General features: G+C 47.1%; 1 protein-coding gene across 2 annotated transcripts in view; it reads right to left on the minus strand.

Moving 5' to 3' along the window:
• Positions 1–960: 960 nt before the first annotated feature.
• Positions 961–12,130, minus strand: part of BACH2 (BTB domain and CNC homolog 2) — a 375,591-nt gene continuing 364,421 nt past the window's right edge. For both annotated transcript variants that reach the window (XM_043438955.1, XM_043438956.1), the window contains one exon: positions 961–7,091. In XM_043438955.1, the coding sequence (XP_043294890.1) occupies positions 6,624–7,091 (468 nt within the window). In that variant the 3' untranslated portion in view covers positions 961–6,623. The remainder of the gene's footprint in view (positions 7,092–12,130) is intronic.

A 12,130-nucleotide genomic window follows, 5' to 3' on the forward strand; every position in this document is an offset into this window, starting at 1 on the left:
AGGAGTTGGGGATGGACAGGGAGGCCTGTCGTGCCGCAGTCCGTGGGATCACAAAGAGTTGGATACGACTGAGCGGCTGAACTGAACTGAACTGACACCTGAGATGTTTGGACCATGGTGATTTCACAACAGAGAATATTTGCTAATCCTGTTAAGATGCTCCCTGAGGCTCTGCCTCAGTGGGGAGCCCACGGAGGGAGTGGAGTTTGGCAGCTTGTAATTTCCGTTTTCCCACCTGGCTAATGGAGTTGGGCACATCCAGAAGCTCAGAGCCCAGCAGCTCTGCTATCTCCTGCCTTCACGACTCCATCCTCACTGCCAGACCACTCATGAGTCCAGCGTACTCAGGTCATCTGGGCTGCCCGCCATTCAGTATCTTGTTTTCCTTTTACAACAAAATTCAGACTCAAGTGATCAAATATTCTTCTCTGGCTTAGCTGTATTTCTCCCCTAACCACAATTATAAACTCTCTGCCCTGCAGTTCACTGTACCTGGCATTGGTTTTTCCTTTTCCCCATTTGCATTCATTCAACTTTTTATTTTCAATTAAACCTATTATTATGAGATGTAGATTCACATGCCCTAGTAAGAAACAATATTCTTCACCCAGCTTCCCTGATGGTGACTTTCTGCATAATTACAGCACAATATCAAAGCCAGGAAATTGGGTTTAGTGCCTTTGTCCACTCTCAAAGGCATTCGGGATTTTTAAAATTGAGAGTTGAAGAATCACATTATCACATTTTTAAGATTTCTTATCAGATTAATCAGGTAGCAGGTAAAGGTCCAAACAAGGAAGAGGCATGGCCTCTCTCGAAGGAAACAGTTCTGAAAGCCTCTGGCTCTATAATCTCCAACACAGGGATCAGAGAAAATCAGTTTACAATGCGTAATGATATGTCTTTATTTCATCAACAGAAATGGTGTCTAGACAAAATTCAGTTAACACTAGCAATTCAATTGAGTGAATTTTTATTTTTTGCACAATAGTGTATTTACAATGAGTAAATGAAGTTTCATTAGTTCATAGCAATGCTTTTTTTTTTCCCCCAAAAAAAGGTAAAAATTCTTAGTTACAGAGAATAAGCATCAACAGCCATTTCATTTTTACAATAAAAACCACAAGAAAAAACCACAATCACTTAGGAAATAAAAAGACAAGCCTAAGAACTAGTACAACAAAATGATGTATTGAATTAAGTTACATTAATCGCATAGAATCTGTGTAAAAAGTATGTAGAAAAACACCTGATGTAACCTGTTACAGTCGTTGACCAGTTATGAGAGGTACAGAGGGTTATACAGGTAGATATGTGTGAAAACTGTCCGTATTGTTCAACCTGGGGAGGAAGAGGAGAGGGGCAGTCGCCCCTTGCATACACTGAGAAAACCCTGTTTTGAACATGGCCTCTGGAGCTTGTAAGGCATAGATTGGAGGTGCACTTGCGTTAGACTGGTTCTGGAACAAATTCTCACGGGCCCACAGGACCTCGCAAGCAGAGGTGGCCCTTGCCTCAAACGGCTCACCGTGTCTGACCAGCGCCCGAAGCTCCTGAACGCCCATGGAAGCGTCCGGATCACTTAATAGAAGTGGCAGGTCTTTTAGGTCAGGGCATGAATGGGCCTCTCAGCATTCACACATGCACAATGCATGGTTAGGACTCATGTGGAGATCACCCCTCTGCCTCCAGGCATGTTTTGGTAGAAGACTTAGCATCAAACTGGAGGAAGAAAAACCCTCTTTGTCCAAATCCCTTCACCCTTTCCTGTCCCCACAGGAGCGTCTGGTGCTGCAGTTGAGTCTACCTGAAATGCACACTCTGGGTGCCCTTCTGTGTCTAAGGAGGCCACTGTGTTATCTGAGGTCAGTCCACTGGAATGGAAAGGAAAGTCAAGGTTGGTTGTCCATTGCTGGAAGGTGAAACGCACACACCATGTCACAACAGGAAACCAGAGCTATGAAAGTGGGCCTCTGCTGCCGAGTGGGTTTTCTTCACACCATGGCGGCATCCTTGTCATATGACAATGAAAATGCACTGATACTCATTTGCTATAAATACTATCTCCCAAGGTGGAGTTTAGGAAAATACTACACACTTACTTTTCTTTGCAAGAAATGTTTTTGCACCGTCAGTCAAATAATTTATCCTCCATCTGCCGCAATAGGTCTTTTCTATGTACAAAGACTGCTTGCACACACTATCTGTGTACAAATATATTTTATTCTGCAGCATCCGTCTTTGATGCTTGGGTCAGGAGCTAGCTTGGGCAGTATTCGGCACACACAGCTTACACACAGAATGCCTCCAGGCACACAGAATGCCCGGGTGAATTCCAATTCCACACAGGCTTCCCACTGGGCACTGACTTGCCAGTAATGGAACCCACAGCAAAATCCTCAATTTGGGGAAGAAAGACTAACTCATGATCCAGTGAATAGCTTTATTCTTTAAAAAAAAAATTGTGTTTCTTTGCCTATTTATAGTGATTTGAGGACAAAACTTCATTCTTTTTGCCCTCTTGATCAGCAACTCCTCCAACAAATGTTAAGTACTAGTGGTGCAGTTTGAAGTCATTTATTAAGTGGCTCCTAGTTGAAATGGGGCATAATGTATAGAGCTAGGGAACCCATAGGAAGTCTAAAGAGCTTTGCAGGCTTTTACTCATTTTGAGAGGATTATGCTACATAATCTAGCAGATGGATCAGCTTGAAGAAGCAAGTGGGGTTTTCAAAGCTGTATATTTTCACACCTTTTTCTGTTCCTTTCTTCTTCTTTAACGGCAATCATAAAGCATTTAGAGAGAAAGTGTAGGTTTAGACCTCCTGACAATAGCGCTGGACTTCAGAGTGTCCACCTGGTTTTTAGACGTCCCCTCACGCGAATTCTGTCGCTGGTCCCTGCCTTCCTTTTCAAGAAGCGGCAGCTGACATACTAATCATCAGCTTTTTTTTTTTTTTTTTACTTCCTTGGGAAAGCAACACAAGGATTAAATCCAAAATCATAGTGCATCTTAAGAGCAGCATACCTTTAGAAATACAGTTAATAAATTACTTGTACACGATACAAAATACCCTTCCCTACGGCAGCATCACCTCTGATGCCTGAGTCATTATTAAGGGAACCCAGAAGAGGAGGAGCAGGTGGCCTAGTCACTTTTCCAGCTCTTTTTTTTGTTTGTTTTTGCCATGGTTTGTTCCAGAATCAGTATGTCGTGAAGTTATTTTATTCAAGGCACCCCCAGATAACGCAGAGAAACAGACATATACAGCAAAGCACGCACCTGCCCAAGCCGGACCAATCTGAACGAAGTGAGGTTGTCTGGAGACACAAGTAGAAAAAAGGCAGATGCGAGGGGAGGACTAGTCTCAGGCAGATGTTAAGTAGCCACAGGACCACCTCTACTGTCCCTGCTGCAGCAGCCCACGCCTACCCCAGCCACTGGGAGACACAACTGCCTGTCACAAGGACCCTCCTGCACATTTCACGGCTGGAATATAAATGCCGGAGCTCTTTATATCTGCAAGGATAGAACCTTAATGGTACAACTAGACGTCACCATTCCACATAAACACTATTCCGTGCTGTTTACTTGCTTTTCTCTTTCATAAAAGACTTGGGTTGCACTAATGGATCCCAGGAAAAGGAGACAGGCTGGTTTTCAAACTCCACTTGAGGCAACCTGGACCATGGTGCCCAGCTAGTCCTCCCTTTGAATCAACCTGGAAATAATCTTGACAAGCACATGGTTCAGACCAGTAAGAGACACAGACACGTCGCGTCAACTGAACAAAGCCAGTCGCTGTTCCTGGTGGACAGAGAACCAAATTCCAACAACTTGTTCAAATCTCCAAGAAATCGAAAGACAGTTTCTCCAGCAGTGTTTTTAACTGGTTGCTTCCCATGGCAGGCGTGGCGAGGGTGTGGTTAGCAAAGAGGAAGACATTCGAGGCAGGGGTTGGCCGGAGGAGGCCATGGGCTGAGTTGGGGGGAGAGATATACAGGAAACCCCCTCCCCAGCTGGAAGCCAGCAGCGCAGGATAAAGGAAAGGGGGGGGGGCATTCAGAACGGGGTCAAGACGACCAGATGCACATGAGTGGGTACCAGGGTCATTGACAGCAATGAGCCAGTTTGGACCTGGTTATGATATGAGCAGAAAACATTCCTTTTTTAAAAGAAGAGGAGGTCACTTAAAAAAGGCAACAAGAGTTAAAAAACCAAAAAAAAAAAAAAAAAACACCTTTTAGCCAACTCTTCCACCAGAACACACACCTATGATGGATCACGGCATTCACATTGAGTTTAAATCAGAGCTGTCACCGTCTTCCCCAAAGGCAAACCTCACAGAGAAGCACAGAACTAGGCCAAGAAATTCCAACAGCCACAACAGAAACCGTAGCTTCGACTCAGAGCAGGAGCAAAATGTATCTTAGACAAATGCACGCGCACACACACACACACAGACGAGAAAAAACAAAAGCCCAGAGGCAGGTTCTAAAAGTGGAACTATTTTCAAAGAAAAGCCTTTTTTTTTTAACCTACCGCATGAACCAACAAATTTCTGGCATTCATACATATTTAAACATTTAGCACTAATATTTGTACAGAAAAAAGTTAATAGTACTAAAACATATGTTACTATGATTTCACGTTTCGCCTACGTCATATACTAATTTCCCCTTTCACATGCAGCTTTAATATCGTCCAAACAATGGCACAAATGAAGAAACAAAATCAACCGTCTAGTCCCCACAGCCCACCACCCCATCCCCACATTAAACTGTTCGGGACTCCTCCCCGCAGCCGAGCTGGAGGACCCACAGGAGCAGGGGGCTGACCTCTCCCCCAGCACAGGCTTCGAGGGGTCTGCACCCCTTCCTGTAAACGCAGCCAGGGGCCCACACGCCCCCTGAGCCAAGGGAAGCCGCTCTCTGTGGGTTGCAAGCCAACCAGTTTTGCAGCAAAAGAAGGAAATCATCATCAGGAGAGAGTAGGGAGGTGCGTGGTGGGGCTAAGGGGCAGGGAGGGCTCCTGGACGCATTGTATCCAAAGCCTCAGAATGAAATCTGCCTTCAGACCAAGAGAATTGGTGGGAAAACCTCAGGATGCAACTTAAAGCATTTGGAGAAACAAGGGAGAAAGAAATGCTTTTGTCTGCGCCAGGAACAGACTTCAGGCTACAACTGCCCTGCTCTCTCCTACTCGGGCGGGGCCCGCCGCATCAACCCCAGGACAGCCACAAAAAGGTGGGACCCCCAGGGCAGTGATGCAAAGCCCCTCAGGTGAGTCCCAGGGGAGGCAGGTCCTGGGCTGGGTGGCCAAGCAGCTAAGTCCTTCAAAGAAGTTCCTACTGTTCTATACATCCAGAGCAGGCAGAGGTCTGGGGCAGTGCTGAAATGAATGGGACTTACTCCCGGACTGAGAAACCAGTTCTAACTTGGTATCTAGGAGCCAAAGCCTGCTGAGTTCCGGTACAACATCACGATTCCCGCTGTTTCAATGCACTTTCCAGTGAGATGTCCAAACTCTTTCCCCACTTAGAAATCTGAACATCAACTCTGAACTCTCTGCATTTTAACTTTGCTTAGGAAAAGGTGGGGAGGAGGTGAAATATAAAAATATTCAAGCAGATTATTGTCTACATCCTAGGATGAATTCATTATTTGGCAAGATTGTTTTTCCTACATAATTATCACCTGAGTGCTTTTTTTTTTTTTAATTAGCTGTTTTACTTTTTGAAGAGCAAAGAATATACAGTTTACTTGAGTTATACTGAAGTGACAACTTCATTTAAGAAAATACGTTTGACCCAAAACTCAGTGCAAGTGGCAAAGTTGACCTTGACTATACAGTATCCGCAAAAAAAAAAAAACAAAAAACCATGATACTCAACTGGCACCATCTGAGAGTGCCCAAATCAAACCAAACCAACAAGAAATAAAAGGTCTGAAATAAAATGTCAAAGAAAGCTTCTAACACTGAATTCTGTCCATAAATAAGCACAACTTGAACTGTGAAGCAAGAAAAATGAGCAGGTTAACAGTTACAAACCAGTTCTAGCATCAGAGACAAAAGAGGAATGTTGGAACCTGTTTATAAACGAGAAACCAAGTTTCCAGTTTCAGGAGGAGAAAACTGAGGCATGCAGGACTTTTGCATATGGAGAGAGATAATATATTTCATATATATTATATATATACTATGTACAGTCTAGCTATAAAACTTTGATGTGTATAGAAGCTGTCTTCCATGAAAAAAGTTGAACATTCAGAAGAAATTCCTGAGATAGGCTTTGTGACTTGGGCCACGGAGAAAAGAAATCCGCGGTTGGGTCCTAGAGGTGTTAGTCCATCCCTGTAAAGACTGAAATGAACCCACAGACAGACAGCTTTGCCACTGTCGTCTCCCCTTGCCTGAACAAGGGGTAGCACCATTGTGAGGGTAACTATATGTCGCTCCTGCTCGAAGGGAGGAGAGAATACTAAGAAACAGTATTGCTGCTAAGACCGCTGTAGTGTGCACCAGATTCCTTCTCGGTTCTTCCAGACGACAGACGAACAGCACTGCAGGCTGACCCAAGGACAGCTGTGTGGGACGGGGCTGAGAACTCGCAGGCAGGCCGTCACTGGGGGTAATCTTTCCTGGGCTGTTCATCCGTTGTACACTTATCAGTCATCTCCTGGCAGAAGTCCACGGTCACCGTTTGGCTCCTGGGTTCCAGGGGAGGCCCTCGCTCAGAGAAGGCCCCTGGGTCGGTGCCCTCCAGCCTCCGAGCAGAAGTACAGTTCTCCGAGGCGTTGCTGGGGGCCCAGGGGGGGCCGGGGGCCGCCGCCCCCTGCTCCAAGCAGCAGGGCGCGCTCTCCCCCGCCGCGCACTGCTCCACGCCCAGGGGCGCGGGGTTAATACTGGGGGCTGTGGGAAGACCCACGGGTCTGAGGACGGGGCAGTACCGATGCAGGGCCTGGATCTGCTCGGGGCTCTGGATGTCTCGGCAGACTTCCTGGGAGAGGCACGAGAAGTTGTCCAGCAGTTCTCCCATGCACGCTTTCAGCTGATTCCTCTCGGACAGCAGCTTCTCTTTCTCACACACCTGGAGGAGACAGCGAAAAGAGGAGACCTGATCCAGCCTGAACGGGAGCAGCGCAGACCCTGCGTTCTGTGGGGGGGTCCTGCTTCAGTTTTTCGCCTCCTACATTAGAGTGTGACTCAAGAAGGACTGGGGCTTCCCCAGTGCCCCAGCGGTAGGGAAGCTGCCTGCAATGCAGGAGCCCCAGGAGACGTGGGTTCGAGCCCTGTGTCAGGAAGATCCCCTGGAGGAGGCCACTGCAGCCCACTCGAGCATTCTCGCCTGGACAATCCCATGGACAGAGGAGCCTGGTGGGCTACAATCCACGGGGCTGCAAAGAGCTGGACATGACTGAAGCACCTTGGCATGCATGCACTCATGAATGACTAGGTCAGAATCTAGAAACTTAGAAGCTCCCTATGCAGGGAGCCAGGACCCATATTTTCGGCGTCTCCCCTCTGAGCAGCCCACAGAGATGTGCCAGCGTCCCTGACACCTTCCCTGCGGCAGCTCTTCATCCTTCTCTGAGGCCTGGCCAAAAAAGTGAAAGTGAAAGTTGCTCAGTCTCATCCGTCTCTTTGTGACCCCGTGGGCTATATATATATAGTCCATGGAATTCTCCAGGCCAGAGCACTGGAGTGGGTAGCCTTTCCCTTCTGCAGGGGATCTTCCCAACCCAGGGACTGAACCCAGGTCTCCCTCACTGCAGGCAGATTCTTTATCAGCTGTGCACTAGGGAAGCCCCTGGCCAAGCGACCAGCAAAGTCTCCACCCACCAGAAAACCAGAGACAATCAAGATTCCAGTTGCCTGGTATTTGGGGTCTGAAGAGAATCAACTGGAAAACTCTCAGTTCCCAACCTTATAGTTGAAAATCTCCCCCAGATATATTAGGGTTTGATTTCTGAAGGTCAAAAATAACTGACCAGTTCCAACTATAAGACATTCTGTAAAAAGGCAAAACTACAGAGACACAAAAAGATCAGTGTCTGCCAGCGGCTGGGGTTGGGGAGGGAGGTAAGAATAACTGAAACACAGAGGATTTTAGGGCACCAACTACTCGACGCGACTGTCACAGCGAATACATGTCATTACACATTTGTCCAAACCCACAGAACGCACAACACCAAGAGTGAGCCCTACGGTAAATCATGGACTCTGAGTGATTACAATTGATCAACACAGACTCACCCCCTGTAACAAGCACACCACCCTGAGAAGACGGTGAGTGAGCAGAAGGAAGGGGCAGGTGGGAACTCTTATTTTCCTTTCAATTTTTCTGTGAACCTAAAACTTCTCTAGAAAAGCAAGTCCATTTAAAAAAAAAAAAAACACCATGAAGATGGCAAAAAAAAAAAAAAAAAATTCAGCCGCTGCAGTTTCCTATGGTTCATCCGACATCAGCATGCTCTTGGCCTTTGCAGCCGACGGACTGAACACAGTGGGTCCTCTGAGGACGGCTGAGGACTATGGAGTGAGTCTCAAGTACCCAGTCTCTCTGGGCGTGGAAAGTGCTCACACAGGTGCTAAGACAGGCTTAGTGTACTAGCCCAGGGTTCTGAGATGTTCTCCTTGGAGAAAATGCCATATAGACTCCGGTGTTACTAAAACTCATCACCCTATAAGAGGTGAATGTGCTCATAACTGTCTGTGTAAGGACAGAACGTAAGGAATCTCCCTGAGACGCACAGCTGTGAAAGGGACGGAGAAACTGGACATTTGAAGGGGTGTGAAGTGAGTCCTGACCCTTTGCAAGGGTATGCAGAGGGCTGAGGAGTGGATGAGAGAGGATGGGAAGGAGAGAGAGAAGAGGGAAGAGGGCAGAGAGAGGCAGAGACTCAGCAAGAGAGAGCGAGGCAAACACACGGCCACAGGGTCCCCCACCCGGGAGCTGCACGTGCTGAAACACGGATGCAATCTGGCAGGCAGTGTGGGCATGTGTGCTGGAGACAGAGATTTACACGGGGAAAGGGCACCTGCTAAAATATTTATAAATTTATCAAGAAAACATGCTTTAGAGATGAAAAATAAACAGATGTACAAGTGCAACTTGAGACAGAAACACATTTTGCAAGTTTGCAAAAGCAGAGTGAGCGCCGCGGGAGACCAGTGGGAGTGAGTGGGTGGGACCAGCCTGTGGACACCGCCCCCCAGGGGGCTGGTGGAAGCGGAGGGACGGAATAAAACCCATCCGGAGGGCTCCCGAGGAAAGGACATCTTACACCAGTCGCTGTGCAACTTGGACCTCCTTCCCTGGACCCGCAACTCAGCAAACTGAGAGGCAACACCACCCCCGGGGAGGAACTCAGTCTCAATTCTGCCGCATCTTCTTGGCCAAGTCACCTACCCCTCCAGGCCCACCAATCTGCAACGTGTCCTGGGCCACTTTCTAGAAAGGAGAAAATGCTGCAATTGGCAGTGTTCTGGCTCTCTGCAGGAAAGGCCGTATAAATCCAGGCCTCGGTTAAGAGCAGGATGCTTTAAGCCACAGGTGTACTGTGGGTGAGCATGTGACACTCACATTCCACGGGGAAGGTAGCTCATTATTTAAGGGGTTTCCAAAAAGGCCAGGGGAGAACTAGGAGATGCCCTCCGGTTTCAGCTGAGCAATGTCAGCACAGAGCTTTAAGTTTCTGCCGGGTGTGTGGCTTAGCCGTTTTCAATTTGTCCCGTACGACACAGGTACACAGAGAAGAGAGCTAGTTACAAAAAGTCAGGCATTTCTCAAACATGGGTGATTAGATTTACTCCTGTGTCTGGAAAAGAGTGCAGGGCCAGCATTACCACAGGCATATGCCCAGCCTCGCCTGAGTACCCAACTAAGCCAAGCAGGCTTCCAGAAGACCCACACTCACCAGCAGCGGTGTCTGGCTTCCTGATGTCGGCTTAAATTAAACATTTTTGTTGCTGTTGTCACATGTGTGTGCTCAGTTGTGTCCCACTCTTTGGGACCCCATGGACTGTAGCCCTCCAGGCTCCTCTGCCCATGGGATTCTCCAGGCAAGAATACTGGAGTGGGTTGCCATGCCCTCCTCCAGGGGATCTTTGCGGCCCAGGAATCGAATCTGCATTTCTGACATTTCCTGCGTTGGCAGGAGGGTTCTTTACCACTAACACCGCCTGGGAAACCTCGTCGTTGTTGTTGTTAGAACATTAGAGAAAAATTTGAAAAAAGAAGGAATTTTCAAGTCCAGGACTCAGTCACAATGTCCAATACATTTGAGGGCAACAGACATTTCCTGAAAGGCTTCAGGGGCTTGCACTGGAGACTCAGAGATCATCAAGACTGTCCTGGTCATGAGGAATCTACAGTCTAGGGCTGGGATTGAGGAGACAGACAGATACACAGATAACCAAGACTAATGTGGTAAATACGAAGTCAGACATCAGAAAGGGCTCTGAGGACAGAGACTCAGCCTCACCAGAGACTCAGCAAAGGGGCTTCTAGAAGGAGACAGCAACCTGACTCTTAAGGAACAAAAGACACATAAAAAAACAGTCGAGGACTGTCCCAGGTGGAGGAGACTCAGCAGACGCAGGAACACAGAGGTGGAAACAGCGGGAGCTGGGGCTGGGGGAAATGCACCCAGTTTGATTTTACTGGGGGTCCAGTTCCAGGGAGGGAGTGGAAGGTGATGCTAGAGGGGAAGATTGAGTCACAGACAGCACAGCGCATCTTGTTGAGGAACCTGGCCTTTATCATGTAGGTGATGGCAGCTGCTGAACATGGGTAAATCTTCCCTGCTTGGTGGGTGTTAATTAGATTAACAAGAAAACAAAACATGACGTCCAGGACTATCTTGAGAACACGTAACATTAAAAAACTTTTTCTTTAGTTTTTTAATTGCTTTACAATCCTGCGTTAGTTTCTGCGGCATAGCAACGTGAATCAGCTACACTTATACATATATCCTATCCCTTCTGAGCCTCATCCCGCCCCCCACTCCCATCTTACCCCTGTAGGTTGTCACAGGCCCCTGAGCTGAGCTCCTTGCGCCATTCAGCAGCCTCCCACCAGCTGTCTGTTTTACACATGGTCGTGTGTATATGTAAGTGCTACTCTCTTGGTCCATCCCACCCTCTCCTTCTCCCACTGTCTCCACAAGTCCAGACAACAAGTAACATTTATTCAAAGTTTCTCAAGTGGGCCTTAGGAAGCATCACTACGCACAAAGCTAGTGGAGGTGATGGAATTCCAGTTGAGCTATTTAAGATCCTCAAAGATAATGCTGTGAAAGTGCTGCACTCAATATGCCAGCAAATTTGTAAAACTGAGCAATGGCCACAGGACTGGAAAAGGTCAGTTTTCATTCCAATCCCAAAGAAAGGCAATGCCAAAGAATGCTAAAACTACCGCACAATTGCACTCATCTCACATGCTAGCAAAGTAATGCTCAAAGTTCTCCAAGCCAGGCTTCAACAGTACACGAACCGTGAACTTCCAGATGTTCAAGCTGGATTTAGAAAAGGCAGAGGAACCAGAGATCAAATTGCCAACATCTGCTGGATCACCAAAAAAGCAAGAGAATTCCAGAAAAACATCTACTTCTGCTTTATTGACTATGCCAAAGCCTTTGACTGTGTGGATCACAACAAACTGTGGAGAATTCTTCAAGAGATGGGAATACCAGACCAACTGACCTGCCTCCTGAGAAATCTAAATCTGTATGCAGGTCAGGAAGCAACAGTTAGAACTGGACATGGAACAACAGACTGGTTCCAAATTGGGAAAGGAGTACGTCAAGGCTGTATACTGTTACCCTGCTTATTTAACTTATATGCAGAGTACATCATGAGAAACACTGGACTAGATGAAGCACAAGCTGGAATTAAGACTGCCAGGAGAAATATCAATAACCTCAGATATGCAGATGACACCACCCTTATGCCAGAAAGCAAAGAAGGACTAAAGAGCCTCTTGATGAAAGTGAAAGAGAAGAGTGAAAAAGTTGGCTTAAAACTCACATTCAGAAAGTTAAGATCATGGCATTTGGTCCCATCAGTTCATGGCAAATAGATGGGGAAACAATGGAAACAGTGACAGACTTTATTTTCTGGGGCTCC

Source organism: Cervus canadensis, chromosome 20, assembly GCF_019320065.1.
Source record: "Cervus canadensis isolate Bull #8, Minnesota chromosome 20, ASM1932006v1, whole genome shotgun sequence".
Classification (NCBI taxonomy): Eukaryota; Metazoa; Chordata; class Mammalia; order Artiodactyla; family Cervidae; genus Cervus; species Cervus canadensis.